Source organism: Canis lupus, chromosome 21, assembly GCF_011100685.1.
Source record: "Canis lupus familiaris isolate Mischka breed German Shepherd chromosome 21, alternate assembly UU_Cfam_GSD_1.0, whole genome shotgun sequence".
NCBI lineage: Eukaryota > Metazoa > Chordata > Mammalia > Carnivora > Canidae > Canis > Canis lupus.
In genome coordinates this window covers 15,376,184-15,392,278 of record NC_049242.1, presented here as the reverse complement: position 1 = coordinate 15,392,278, position 16,095 = coordinate 15,376,184, and the positions used below count along the sequence as shown (strand labels likewise).

The window sequence follows — 16,095 nt, the reverse complement described above, 5'->3', positions numbered from 1 at the left end:
AGTTATAGACTCTTTAAAGTGTAAAAATAAAAAAATCCTTCCAGAATATGATTAAATACACATTTAGTAAAATACTTGTAGCCTATTATTCACTGCTTTTCAAAATTATAATAATTACCATGCAAATTACTTGGAAAGATAAATATATATTCAAATAATTTTTTTACTAAAAGCATAGGAAATTTCTATACCTTACTTGGCTTAAGAAATTATTTTTTAAAAAATAAACCATCCACTTAGTTACCTAGTTTTAAAAAAAAACTTGTTTTTTTTTTTAGATTTTATTTATTTATTTGAGAGAAAGAGAGTACAAGCAGGAGGAGTGGCAGGCAGAGGGAGAAGCAGGCTCCCTGATGAGTAGGGAGCCCCATGTGGGGCTTGATCTGAGGACCCGGGGATCATGACCTGAGCTGAAGGCAGACATTTAACCAACTGAACCACCCAGGCACCCAAACATATACTTGTTTTATGATAAGACAGTCATTAAAATCTCTGGCACTTTATATGACAACAATGAAAAGCACTAAAAAAAAACTCCATTTCACTATGCTTTTATTGAATAAATATTGAAGGTTCTTAATGGCATAAGTGATTAGATAATGGAAAAATAATGGCATAGAAAATTATAAAGTAACACCTCTGTAATGACATTTGAAATGAAATAATTTTTTTGTTAAATTAACTATAATAGTTGTTAAAATAAATGGAAAATGGATTTAAATTGATAGGACAATTAAAAATAGTTGTTATCTAATATCCTACTAGGGTAGGTAATTCTTTATTGAGGCTTTATATCCCATAAATCTATAACTGTATTTGTTTGTCTCAGATTTAAAGAATTTGTTTATCAAGCAAAAAGTGACTAAGAGAAAATAAAATGCTCCAAATTGGCTTTTCCTATGAAATATATAATGCATATCAGCTCATGTTTTTCAAAACTGTTATTTTACATTTATGTATTATGCGGGAATTAAAAAAATAACATTTACAAAAGTTTCATAACCATATACTAAGAACAATCTACTTGCATTTTTAATAGTATAGAAGTCATTCCAAACTGTGGAAAGAAAAGGTTAAAACAAATCCAGGGACTCTGATCTACATCCACTATAATAATAGTAAATGCCACAGACTGACTGAGTTGCAGAAGAGCTAAGGAAACAAATTACCACTGTAAATAAGGTTAAGTCCAACAAAGGGAATAACTCTGTAGTTGACATTTGAAGTTGAAGACTGTACCAAGACAATGAAATCACCATACTGTAGACATACATAAATCAGCTAAAAAGGAAATTATTTTTTCACCCTGAGATTAGGTTTAAATACTTCTTTTTAACTGGACTCCGCTCAAGGTGAAACAAGCTATTTTTAGTAAGAATCCTCTGAGGGTACAGAATTGAAAATCGTCCCTGATATCTCTTTGATGGAACATGGATGCATTGAAAAATAATCAGCATTCAATCAACACTCAGCCATATTCCAGATATTTAATTCAACATAAGTAAATATATAGCTTATGTGTAAATTTATTTGTGGTAGTGTCCATCTGTGTTGTAAAACTAAATCTTTCTTCATTAATTAATTAATTAATTAATTCACTCACTCACATATCTATTCATTCTCAGATAAACATCTCTTTAGTACCTATTATGAATCGTATAACCAGTTGCTATCAACTGTGGTCAATAGTATGTAAGAGAAGGGATTGACCAAAACACTACAGAAATAAGGATCCATATGAGTGTGGTTGAATTTGGCTGAAGCAATGTTCGAAGCCCAGACAATGCCACTGATTTTTGGAGGATGACTCAATGAAGACAAATCTGGGCTAGGACCCCTGAGCAATCCAAAATTATCAGTTTGGAGGCACTGGGTATTCCCTGAATATGCTTTGTTAAAGCAGGGCTGGCTGCCCATATCATAGGACCACTCTATTCTTTTATTATGTAACGTTCTCCTTCTTCATTCCACTCTAGACGCCGTTGCAGTCTTGGTACTTCTAGAACAAGCAGACAAACTCCCACCTTAGGGCGTTTGATCACGCTGTTTCCTCTGCCTGGAATATACATCCTACAGGGTTTGGTTCAAATCTTGATTTCTCTAAGAGCTGGAATCTGACTTCTGATTTAATACTGTCCCCTAACCATACATCCCACTTCCTTATCCTGATCTACTTTTTATTTTATCACAGCACTTATCACCTTGTAACATATAGGTCACCCGTGTGTGTGTGTGTGTGTGTGTGTGTGTGTGTGTGTTTATTTATTTATTTATTGTCTGTGTCCTTGGTGAAAATATGAAGACCATGATATCAGGAACTTGTCATTTTATGCTATGCAATAGAACAAGGCCAGTTATATAGTGACCTCATAATTATGAATTAAACAAGTGAACAATGAACAACAAATGAATGTAAGAGGATAAAGAAAGTCAGAAATCCCTGATCCTCTCCTTAAAAAGGAAGCTTGTGGCTTTAATGAATGAAGGGGACAGCTGAAAAAGTGAGCGCTGTTAATTGGAGTGGGATAACCGTATGAAGCATTACTTGCCTCAGGTGAACTCTGATTTCTGTCCCCAGTCTGCACAGTTTATGCCAACCACTGGGCAGGCAGTGGGGCAACAGCAGAGTCAGCTTCACACCCTGATTCCTTCATCTACTAACTGTGTAAATTGGAGCCACAATCATCTGTGATAAGGGAATAAGTATATCCATGTTCTATAGTAAATAGCATGTAACAGATGCTTAATAAGTAAAAATTCTCTGCTCTCAATAAGCTCTCAAAAGTTGTCTTGAGAAACTGATACCTAAACACCTTGACATGATTTAACCAGCTAGAATGAGTTCTATAATGATCCTAGTGTTATGTGAGCTCAGAGGGGAGTGTGACTTGTTCAGAGGAGAAGAATCAACAAAAGGTTTAGCACTTGGGCTGAGTCTTGAAGGTTAAGCTAGAATCGATAACAGAAAACACACCTTTCAAACCAACACATCCTCTGGATTCCAGGTGACTAAATGACTAAAGAGTCAGCTGCCCTGACTTATATTACACAAGGCTCATAAAATCCCAGCTTTGCCAGGCTGGAAATTCAGACAGAAATGCCTGGCAAATCCTCAAAACATGTACTTATGATAAACTAGAATGGTCCCTAACAGGATAAATACAATGAGTATTTTGAATATTTGAAAGTAAGAAGCATTGCAAATAGCCAAAACACTGGTTTTATGGAAGTGGCTAATTTAGAGAATTGATCATCATTTTGAAAAGAAGCATCTATGAATAAGAAATGGCTCTGTTGGTCTCCCCCTCCCCACCCCTCAGCTCAGTGGGGAGTCTGCTTATCCCTCTCCCTCTGTGCCCCCTTCCCCACCCCTCTAATGCTCTCTCTCAAATAAATAAAATCTTAAAAAAAAAAAGAAGAAGAAGAAGAAATGGCTCTGGACCATTAGGTGACGGCAGACTAATCAATTATAAAACACAGTGAAAAGAGTTGGTAGGTGTCAGCAAAAACACTGACCCTAACACTATCTGCTGTGGAATGTTTGGTTATTAAGAATAGTACTAAACATGTCTATGCACATACCAGTAATAAAGCTACAAAGAAAAACATAAATACTAAAATCACAAAAGTAAAATCAGTGGATATTTCGGTATGCTAGGAAAGAAAAAAAAGCAAACAGGTGAAACTTAAACACCTAATCCCTGAAGCAATTAAAAACTGATGTGTTTGACAAGCATGCAATGTGAAAACAGAATTCAGGATTGTATTTGTTGCATGAATCTGGGTTCCTCTTTCCATATTTCTTGCATATCCCCAAATTGAAATTTCTCAATTTCGTGCAGGCATAAGGAAAGGAATGTCTGAACCTTATTAAAACCTTCAATTAAAAAAAAAAACAAACTTTAATTTAACCTTTTCCCACACAAAACCTTTTCTTCATCCTATCAAATAGAACAGGAGGAGGAACAGATCACAGTTCACTCTTTTCCCTTAGTTGCCTGCCTACACTGAGGAGCAGGTGTTAATGAGAGGTGGGGAACTGAAAGCAAAATCTTGGCAGCATAGACAGATATTGTGCTTGAGAAGCTCAGAATAAATACTCAAATGCTTAAGAGTCCTATGATTATAATGTTCCCATATATTCTCTGTGGGTGTAAAGAACTAAGCCTCATGATGTCTTATAGCCATTCAATAACTTGGTTCAATTTCATTTTATGTGACTTTACTAGGAGAACACTCTTTGGGCTTCTCCAAACAACCCCTATTATTAAGTAGGCTGCTTCTGTCAGAGTTGATCTAGGATCTGCTAGGTAAGGTGTTTATGACTTTACAGAAAACACTAGTGGTTTTCTGTACGTTCTGACTACATGCTTTTATTAGAGGAAACAGAATCCATCCTAAACCCTTGCTGGCCCTGTTCTAGAAAATACCCATGCAGGCAATTTAACTTCATGTACATGCATTTCAGTTAAAAAAAACAACACAAAACTTTACCTGTGAGTCTGGCCCACACAGGTAATTGACTGTTTGACATCTCTTCCCTTCCAGGGAGAAATCTTTGCTTAAAAAATATCAGAAATGCACCTTTCATTTTAATCTGAAAGACTAATTAATCTCACTGGGCATTGTTGGTATGGTTAATTAAAAGCCAAAGCTTTATTTACTTACTCTCTGGACTTTCCCTGCATCCAAAAGACAAAGTTTGGGGTTGAAAAAAAGTGATTCTGCTTAAAATTCCCATGGCACTGGGGGCACCTAGGTGGCTCAGTCAGCTAGGCATTTGACTCTTGGTTTTGGCTTGGGTCATGATATTGAGATCCTGAGACTGAGCCCTCTGTTGGGCTCTGTGCCAGCACAGAGTTTGCTGGAGATTCTCTCTCCCTCTGTCCCTCCCCGCCCCTACTCAGGAGCTCACGCATACTCTCTAAATAAATAATATCTTAAAAAAAAAATCCCACAGAACTAGCTAAGCATGTTCAATCCTGCTTTAAAAATCTTTCACAGGGGGCAGCCCAGGTGGCTCAGTGGTTTAGCGCCACCTTCAGCCCACGGCCTGATCCTGGAAACCCGGGATCGAGTCTCATGTCAGGCTCCCTGCATGGAGCCTGCTTCTCCCTCTACCTCTCTCTCTCTCTCTCTCTCTCTCTCTCTCTCTGTGTGTCTCTCATAAATAAATAAAATCTTAAAAAAAAAAAATCTTTCACAGGGGCACGTGGGTTGTTTGTGCAACTGACTCCTGGTTTCAGCTGGGGGTCATGGTCTTGGTGTGGTGGTATCAAGCCCTGAGTGGGACACTGCTCCACATGGAGCCTGCCTGGGACTCTCTCTCTCCCTCTCTCTCTCTCTGCTCCTCCCACTGCTCTCTCTCTCTAATAAATAAGTAAATCTTAAAAAAAGAAAATGTCTCACAGATCACCCAATTAACTTATCACAGTCAATATTCCAAACTTTTTCTCTGTGTACCTCATAATACCCACTCATTCTTTTAACACATCACCTTAGTGACTATTTTGTTTAAAGTCTCCATGCCTTATAGCTTTCCTCATTTTTTTCTAAACCTAAACCTTCCCCTCCACTCTAGAACTTTACTCATTAATTCCTTTTTTTTCCTTCACTCTACAATATTCAACCTCTTAACTTCAATGCTTTGCTTCTCTGGCTTTGACCATGCCTCTGTCCTATCCTGAAAACATCTCTTGAACTTGCCACAGCCTCCTCACTGTTAAGAGCTGAAGCTTTTAAACAGTTACCTGTAGTTAATGTTAACCTTAAAAATAAAACTGCCAGTTATTTTAGCACCAAAAAAAATGAGCTTATTTGGCAATAGAAGAAAACTGCAATTTGGAACAGGCAAGCTATAGTAAAATTATAAGCAAATCTGGGTAGCAAAGGAGACAAGTACTCTTTTATAGAGGAGAAGGTTGAAAGGGCTGTCATAAACAAAAAGTCTACTGGAGTAAACTGGGAGTATAGTGGCTTTTCATTGGCTGACTTGAGAGTCTCTTAATGGCTGGGTTGTTGCTAGGGGGAAAAGAAAACCCTATTCTTTCTGCTGGAGTGGAAAAGTAGTAGTTAAAATCCTAAGGACTAGCAAGGTATGTCTTTCTTATTGGGTCTGTAATTGACCATAAGTGATAGCTCATGAGAGCTCCCCCATCTGTCCTCCTGACTCCATTTCAGTGGTTTTCCTTTACAATTTTCACATAACTATTTTCTTATCATATATGCCTTTCTTAATCTTTTTCCAACTTGCTCCATATACCACAATAGACTCACACAGCATCTGCTGAGTTAAATTATGTCTCATTATAAGATATGCTAAGCTCCTAAGCCCTGGTGCCTTTGACTGTGACTTTATTTGGAAACAAGGTCTTTGCAGATGTAATCAATTTAAAATGAGGTTATACAGAATAAATTTTCTTAGTAAGAATAGAAAATTTAGACACAGAAACACAGGTACACAAGGAATAGTGCAGGTGACAGACAAAGGCAGAGGTTATGGTGATGCATCTAGAAACCAAAAAATGCCAAGGAGAGCCAGCAACTACCAAAAGCTAAAAGGGACACATGAACAAACTCTCAGAGCTCTCTAGAAGGAACAAATCTTGTTGACACCTTGATCTCAGACTTCCAGGCTCCAGAACTTTGAAAGAATAAATTTCTGTTTTTCAAGCCACTCAATCTGTCGTCATTTGTTACTGCAACTACAGTAAACTAATACAGCATCCAATCATTATGATCTGAGTGGTGGCATGCATATCTAGTTTTCTTTCGAATGGAAATATTATGTATGTATGTATGTATGTATGTATGTATGTATGTATGTCATCCTCTTTCATAAAGAAGAGGAGTGAGCTAACTATGAACCAGTCCCAGCAGGCAAAGAGCCCAGCCGGTCAACCAGAATCTTCCTCCAAAAGGCCTGCTGATGGGCCTTTGCTCTTTCTGCATTACATAGAACAGCACTTACTGCTTTTTCATTCCTATACTCACAACATTAGGCTGCCCTGTTTCTTCTCTATTTCTCTTGCTACTTCTCTTGTTTTATTTATCTTCATTTGATTGCTCTAAAACAGTGATTTTCAGAATGTGATCCTCATATTAGTAGTATTATCATTATGTAGGTGTTTGTTGGATTTGCAAAATTTGGGGTCCATGCCAGATATCCTGAACCAGAATTCCCAGGGATACATGCTAAATTTGATGATCATTTTTATAGAATAATATTCTCCAAAATGTACTCCATAGAATCTTACTTTGTGTATAATCCTTTTCTTGTGGAGAATCCATTTCTTGTTTCAATTACCACTGCTGGTTGATAAATATTCAAACTCCCTGTATCTCAATCACTCTTTGAACTTAATTTGTCACCTTAAATCATAGCTTGAAAGAATGAACTCATACCCTCCCTTCAAAACTGGCCTCCTTTCCTGTCCTTTGTGTTTTCTAATTAGATTAATATTTCAGATTAAACTGGTAGCTCTTTAATATATGGTATCACACTTACTCACCACTAGATCCCAGGGACTCTTACAATATCTGGCAGAGACTATAATATAGTAGTTGTTACTATGTTTTATCAGAAGCCTCAGTGAATATAAAATATAAAACTCCTCTCTCTATGGCTATATCAGTAAATCAAGTTTCCAATCTTTCTCTGCCTGATTCTCCAATCTATTCTGCAAAAATTTTTCCAGGTTATTTTTTTCCTAAAATTCTATCTTCATCATGTTGCTCTATTACTTGAAATTGTCTATCATTGTTTATTTTCTCTAGGAATTCTACATATCCTTTTTCTCACTATTCTTTACTTCTCTGCTTCCCCCAGGCAAGCTGATCTTCTTGCAGTTTTTGTTTTATTTTTATTGTTAAAACTGTTCCCCACATCTGAAACACCTTTACCACCTTAATTTTCAAAAACTCTCAAGCCTTTGTCAACTGAAACCCACTACAGTAGTTCATTTCTAAGTTGAACTCCAGTAGAAGCCGTTATCTTTATCAGCCTTTTCACTTCTACATAAATAGAATTAGTTAACTCATTCAACCTACACTTATTGATAACTCATGTTCCAAGTACTAGCCTAAACGTTGTGGTCATATGAGTGAATCAGAGATTTACGGTTCTTTTCTAGGGGAGGGCAAAACAAAAAAAGAGAAAATGGAAGCCCAGCATGGTAAGTATTAATAGGAGAGGAAAAAGGACTATAGACACACAGAAGTTGGGTTGCCTAACTTGGGTTAGAGAGGGGCATCAGAGAAGGCTAACTGTAGGTCCTGAGACCTGGAAGATGAAAGTGACCCAAGGTTAATAAAGAAAAGAAAAAAAAGAAAGAAAGAAAGAAAAAAGTGGAGGAGAGAACATCTCTGCTAAGGGAACTATGCATTCAAGGACTCAGAGTTGAAAGAAAACATGGCTTATTTGAGAAACTGAAAATAGTTCAGGTGAAAGCAACAATTAGTCTTAGGCAGAATAAAAGCTCCAAGAGGAGAAACTGTAACTTTTGTACTCACCAAGGTACATTTAGCTCCTGAACTGAACTTAAATAGTTTGGGCTAAATGAATAACTGGAGACAGCAGGACACCTCTCCACTGAATTAGGAGGGAAGGAGAAGGATGATGTAGATAAAGGTTAAGTTATAGGTTTAACAGCAGGACACTAAAGGAGTTCTCATCTTCGATTTGCCCCGATAGCAAGAAATTGTGGTTTATCAGCCAAGAGTTGGGGAAGTAGTGAGGTTAGAGATTTGAAGAAAGTACAGAAGTTTGAAATGTCTATTCTGGGAAATAGAAGGAATAACTGATTAGAGAAATGCAGAAAAGTTGCAGGGAACTGTTGATTTTCTAGTTAGGGTTTAGTGATTATATATATGTACATATTATATATATTATATATAATATATATATATATATATATTCTTTAGCAATTCTTAGCAGTTTGGTATAAGCACAGAAAGTATAAGCAGTTAAATAACTTTACAAAATAATATTCTCTCTTCAACTAAATTATATAGTCCTAGAAAGCAGAAGTCACATAAAATAGACCATGTTGAGCATAGTGCTAGCACATAGTAATTGCTCAATAAATTGTTTAATGATTGAATTGTATAAAGACCAAATGGTCATATGGGTTAGATGCACTTTGAAATGTAAAGTATCCCATAGTAACAGAGATATGTATACTTTAGCTGACTGCTTTAGCTCAAGAAAAATAAAGGCACCAGAATAATTCATATTGAGCATTTTTAATGTGCCAACAATGAATGGTGTTGTATGTTGAATTAATGGAGAGTACTTCAGTATCTATTGTGTATAAAGGAACAGGAGAAAAAATAAAAATAAGAGACAAACTATTGACTCCAAGAATGATCAACACTTACTTCTTTCATCCTTACAAATGAAATAACCTGTTCCAATCACAGTTGACTGCTCATGAGACTGTATGACAGAATGTAATTAGATGCTTTCTTACTAGTTTACAGTCTGTTTTATTGTGAAATGGAATATCCTCCATGCTTCCAGCATTGAAATATAACCTAAGTGATAGGCATTGCCTCTACCGATCAACTTCATCTGTCTGTGTGGTTTTCCCAGGTTAATTCTAGCTGTCAGTGCAAACCAAGGTCATTAATATTGACCTCTGAATAAAAGTCATCAAAATGTCAGATTATTTAAGACGTGAAAATTACCTCACATGTTGAAGTTTGATGGGAATGTCCCAGCTGGCAGGGTTGTTGCTGGGGAAGGCAAACTAAAAAACCTGAAGGAGAACTGGATGAGTCTTCCTATATTTCCATCTATGAAGGCTCTTATCCCATAACACTTCCTCTACAAAGTTCTTACTTTAAATTAAACCCCCACCCTGGGGATCCCTGGGTGGCGCAGTGGTTTAGTGCCTGCCTTTGGCCCAGGGCACGATCCTGGAGACCCGGATTCGAGTCCCATGTCGGGCTCCCGGTGCATGGAGCCTGCTTCTCCCTCTGCCTCTGTCTCTGCCTCTCTCTCTCTCTGTGTGTGACTATCATAAATAAATAACAAAAAAATTTAAATCCCACCCCTTTAAATTAAAAGTAATCTCTCTCCATGACCACACATAATGCTATCTTCTAATGATACATCACTTTCTACATTGAATTAGAGTATAGTTATTAATAGGAAGTTTTATTATTTATTAACAGTTAATAGCTGATATAGCATGAACAACAAACCAGAAAAGGCACCTGCCATAAACAATTGCCGTGGTATGTACCACCAACTGTAAGTTCTCTACCCCCCTCATGTTGACCAATATCATTTTAAAGGTGAGGGAATAACAATGCTTTTATTTGTGTTTTCCAGGCATGCCATAAAGTAGATACTCCAAAACTAATTTTTAAAATCAATTAGTGAATTAAATAGGGATTACTGAATCCTTTTTCCATAGCATACTTTAATGAACTGTGCAGGAAAGGGTTCAGCCTGGTAAAATAAAGTGGTGAGTTGTTTCAGTCATTCATTCACTAAAAACAACAAAACAAAAAACCCAAAACCCAAAAAAACAAAAAACATTCAGTTCCAGTCTGTATTAGTTTTCTAGGGCTGCTGGAACAAAGTGCCACAAACTGGGTGACTTAACAGAAATTAATTGTCTGACAATTCTGCAGGCCAGAAGTGCAGATTAAGGTGTCAACAGGGCAGTTCCTTTTGAGGGCTGTGGAGGAAAATCTGCTTTCTGCCTCTCCTAGCTTCTGGCAGTTTGCTGGAAATCTTTGGCGTTCCTCGGCTTATAAATACATCTCCTATTATCTGCTTTTATCTTCACATAATGTTCCCCCATGTGTATGTCTCTGCATCCAGCTTTCCTCTCTATGTAAGGCTATCAGTTATATTGGATTGGGGCCCACCATAATGACGTCATTCTAACTTGATCATCAGCAAAAACCTGATTTTCAATTAAAGTCACATTCTCAGATACTGGGAGTTAGGACTTCAAAATTTTTTGGAGGGTATCCAATCCAACTCAAGACACAGGACACTGGCACTGGGAATGATAACTGAACAGGACACAGTTCCTGTCCTCAAGGAGCTCATAGACCAGGGTGTTAGGAATGACAAAAACCATAAACCAATACTTTAGAGGAATGGCAGATATTAAAGTCAGGGAAAACTTTTTGGAGATAAGAGTGGCTGAGCGGAGTCCTGTTAAATGGCTGGAAGAAGAGAGATGGTTAGAGGAATTCTAAGCAAAGGGAAGAAGTAGCTTATAGAGAAGTGCATGCAGCTTTGATCATTACAGTCAAAGGAGTAAACGGGTTAGGATAAGATATTGAGAAGAAAGAGACTCTGGTGAAACAGAGGCTCATTATGGTCCAGAGGTGCTGTGTTAAGAAGTCTGGACCCGGGATGCCTAGGTGGCTCAGTGGTTGAGTGCCTGCCTTCAGCCCAGGGAGTGATCCTGGAGCCCTGGGATCGAGTCCCACATCGGGCTCCTTGCATGGAGCCTGCTTCTCCCTCTCCCTGTGTCTCTGCCTCTCCCTCTCTGTGTCTCTCATAAACAAATAGATAAAATCTTAAAAAAAAAAAAAAAAGAAGTCTGGACCCTGGGGGCATCTGAGAACCTCAGTTGGTTAGTGTCTGGCTCTTGATTTTAGCTCCAGTCATGATCTCGTGGGTCCTGAGATGAGCTCCACATCAGTTTCTGCCTGAGGGGAGTCTGCTTGAGATTCTCTCCCTCTGCCCTTCCCCCAACTCTCTGTCTCTTTCTCAAAAAAAAAAAAAAAAAAAAAAAGGTCTGGGCCCTGTAGTAGCAGTAATGGAAAGCCTTTGAAGAGTTTTAAGGAGGCGAATGACATGAACAGATTTGATCTCTCCTAATTTTCCTCATTAGTGGTGGCTGTTGTTTGAAAGTATGTTCAGTTATATCCTATGTTGTTGGGAAGATGTTCTATTTTTTTCTGATAAAGTGTAATTTGTTTCCTTCCCACAATTTAGTCTTTTTCTTTACTATAATCAGTTATCACTCAATAATATGTGTTTTGGGGAAACTTTTTTCCTCAATCCTATGTTCATGATCTAGTCTGAAACATATTAACTTTTCTGGTTTCTTCTCCCCATTCCCTCTTTGTCACAACCTATTCATAAAATAAAACATTGAAATATAAAATATAACATCAACAGGCATTTGTAATCTGCTAAGAATCTAAAGAGCTAACCCTAAATTCGTAAATTCATTTATAAGCGTATTATAATTCATCAAAGATTCAAATGGGCAGATTCAGCAGATGTCTAGCTTCACTATTTCATTTGATCATCCTTATGGGGCTCTTTGTAAAAGAGATAATTGGAAAATCTAGATTCAGCTTAGGTTCTAGGAAAGAGTTCCTCTACCTCTTTTTGCAAGGACATTTTGCTCACTACGAAACAAAAAGGACTTGCTATCACTCAGATTTATAAGGTAGCTCACCAATATTTTCAGTATTTATTGTATTGTATGATGCCAGAGAAAATCTTTGGAACCATTGTGTAATAGAGATTGCCTTATTACATTATGTATGACAAGCGCTAACATCTTCAATTATACAACAATTGAACTAAAGTATCTTTGCTTTGCCATAAAATCTGTTTTATTAAAGACTATCTTTTATATCAAGTCCTCTAATCTTTATAATAATCTATTCTATGTTACATATCCAGTTGTACAAAGCATGCAGCATGTGCCTTTGGCTTTAATCTTATACTTTCATCCAAGAAAGTTTAATTTTCACAAAGAAATCTTGTTATATATTTGAATCTCTTTAGGGATTGTGGAATGATTTTGAGAGAGAAGAACAAACCAAGAGGAATCACATGTCCTGATTTCAAGCTATTCTATACAGTTGTAGTAATCAAAACAGTATGGCACCAGCATGAAAAGAGACAACCAGCTTAATGGAACAGAATTGAGATCCTAGAGATAAGTCCAAACATATGCAGTCAGTTAATGTTTGACAAGCAAGTCAAGAATTTTTTTTGAAGATTTTATTTATTTATTTGAGAGAGAGCGTGCACAAGCAGGGGGAGTGGGAGAGAGAGAAGCAGACCCTCCAATGAGCAGGAAGCAGGACAAGGGGGCTCAATCCCAGGACCCCGGGATCATGGCCCAAGCCAAAGGCAGACACTCAACCGACTGAGCCATCCACGTGCCCCAACAATTCTTAATAGAGAAAAAACAGTCTATCTAATAAATGCTGTTGGGGAAATATTGGATATTCACATTTAAAAGAAGGAAACTTTTGTTAACTTGAAATTGATTAAAGGCTTAAAAGTAAGACTTGGAATCATGAAACTCCAAAAAGAAAACATAAGGGAAAAAAGCTCCTTGATATGGGTCTTGGTAATAAGTTCTTGCGTATGACACCTTAAAGCACAAGCAACAAATTAAAAAATAAAAAGGTGAGACTATATCAAACTAAAAACTTCCGCACAGCAAAATAAACAATCAACAAAATGAAAAGACAATGTATAGAATGGGAAAAAATATTTGCAAACCATATATGTGATAAGGGTTTAATATCCAAAATATATAAAAAGCTCATAAACCTCAATAGCAAAAATAACCCCACCAAGTAATCTAATTAAAAATGTATAAAAGACTTACACAGACATTTTTCCAAAGAATATATACTGATGATCAAGAAGATATACATGAAAAGATGCTCAACATCAGTCATTAGGGAAATGCAAACCAAAACCACAATAAGATATTATTTCATACCTTTTAGAATGGCCATAACTTAAAGACAAGAGATAACAAATGCCAACAAGGATGTAGAGAAAAGGGAATCCTTGAGTGTTCTTGGTGGCATTGTAAATTGGTGCATCTACCATTAAAAATAGTATGGAGCATCCTCAAAAAAAAAAAAAAAAAAAGAACTACCATATGATCCAACAATTCCACTTCTTGGAATATATCCATAAAAAACACTAACCCAAAAAGATGGCTGCCACTCCCATGTTCATAGCAACATTGTTTACAAGTAGCTAAGACATGGAAACAATCTAAGTTCTATTGACAATGAATGGATAAAGAAGTGGTGTTATACATATAATGGAATATTATCACAGCCATGGAATATTAGTCAGCCATGCAAAATGTTGAAATTTTGTCATTTGCAACAACATGGACAAACCTTGAAGATACTATACTAGGTAAAATAAGTTAGAGAAAGACAAAAACCATAATACCATAGTTTTATGTGGAGTTTAAAAAACAAAACACACAGAAAAAGAGATCAGATTTATGGTTATCAGAGGCAGGGAAGTTAGTGGAGGAGGAATTGGAGGAAGGTGGTCACAAAGTACAAACTTCTAGTTACAAAATAAATAAGTATGAGGGAAGTAAAGTACATCATGGTGACTATAGTTTATACTGCTATCTGATATACAGGAAAGTACATCCTAAGAGTTTTCATCACCAGGAAAATTATTTTTGTTTTGTTTTGCATTTTTATTTTATCTAAATAAGATGATGGATGTTAACTAAACTTATTACAGCAGTCATTTCACAATATGTGTAGATCAAACCATTATGCTGCAAACCTTTAATTTTTACAAGGATGTAGGTCAACTACATCTCAATAAAGCCAGAAAAAAAAGACATGCAATGATAAAATAGCAAATGGATTTTTAGAACAATTCACTTACTCTCAATAGGTTTGTTTCCAAATTGAAAGATGGATATAATAATATAGGCAATGGCTTCTGGAAAGATTACTGGCACAAACTTTGGTTGTATCATTTAAAAGCTGTGTGACTTTGTAACAAGTTGTTTAGTTACTCTCAGCATCAGTTTTATCAGGGAGATAATAGTTACCTCGTAACATGTCAAAAATTAATTATGATAATGTATGAGAAGAAATCACACAGCATAAGTACTAATATTCAAAGAATATCCATTCCCTTTGCATTCCCTCTCAAGATAATACTGAGAGTCAAATGTGATGGTAATTCCTTGTAAACTGAAAATCACTTATATTTATATACACTTTATGTCTTATTAATATACAAAGAATGATAAAATACTAGAATATAAAATGAGCTATCAGATACCAAATTGCGGGGCCCCTGGTTGACTCAGTGGTTGAGTGTCTACCTTTGGCTCAGGTCGTGATCCCAGGGTCCTGGGATCCAGTCCCACATCAGGCTCCCTACAGGGAGCCTGCTTCTCCCTCTGCCTATGTCTCTGCCTCTCTCTCTGTGTCTCTCATGAATAGATAAAATCTTTTTTCTAAAAAAGACACAAAACTGTGAGATCATCTGTGACTCACACTGACTTGTGTTTTATTTCTTAAATTCTCTTAAAATGCTGTCATTCATCATTAAAATTGGGTTTATCCCATGGAAGAAAATGAAATTACAGATCTGGAGTCCAGTACTCTTATACTGTCTTTCTTATATTATCTTTTTAGTGAAGCCTCTCCAGTTGGTTAAGTTGTGAGTTCTTTAACTTTATCATATTAATTAAGTTAAATATGAAATTTAATTAATAATGTCTGTGTGTTTGGAACTGTGCTGGCATTGGCAGAAAAATTCCAAAGGTACAGAAATTGTATTTCAATGACCAACATAGCTAGTTCATATTTTTTAGAGTTGTAGGTTTAGTCTATTTTAGGAAGCTATGGGCAGATGGAGATTTAATAAGGATTTGGTTTAACCACTGCTCTAGAACATTCTTCATCTCCAAAGGATCATCAAATACTTTGTATAAGTATATTGGAGAAAATTAGAGAGACAGAAACATAATAATAACTATGATACAATGAACAATGTATTCAGAGCTTTTTTTTTTAAATGTGATAAGAGCTTTAAGTGTTTTAGAGAAGTCAAAAAGAGATAAAAAAAAAAAAAAGCTTGACGAGTGAAGTCAAGTGAATTCAGACTATACTATCAAAAATAAATTTGTATGCTGGTTCTTTCGTCCAGCATGAAGTTTAAACTCTGAGTAGGGGCAAAACTAGGGGTAATATAGATCTAAGAGGGATGGGGGGTATCCATTCAAGTAAGAGGTCCTAGTATGAACAGGTTGTTGCTTAGGTGGATAACTTTCTTTTTGTATGTAGCCTGATCTATTGGTCCTATCT

The 16,095-nt window shown here is 36.4% G+C and overlaps 1 protein-coding gene across 30 annotated transcripts in view; it reads right to left on the bottom strand.

The window, feature by feature from the left end:
* The window catches only part of DLG2 (discs large MAGUK scaffold protein 2), a 1,987,603-nt gene that overhangs the window by 486,455 nt on the left and 1,485,053 nt on the right, over positions 1–16,095 (bottom strand). Inside the window, exon 1 of one of the 30 annotated variants that reach the window (XM_038568448.1) lies at positions 13,731–13,874. The exons of the other annotated variants lie outside the window; for them this stretch is intronic. Within the exon in view, the coding sequence (XP_038424376.1) occupies positions 13,731–13,746 (16 nt within the window). The 5' untranslated portion in view covers positions 13,747–13,874. Of the gene's footprint in view, positions 1–13,730; positions 13,875–16,095 lie in introns of those variants that run through there. 30 annotated transcript variants of the gene reach the window in all.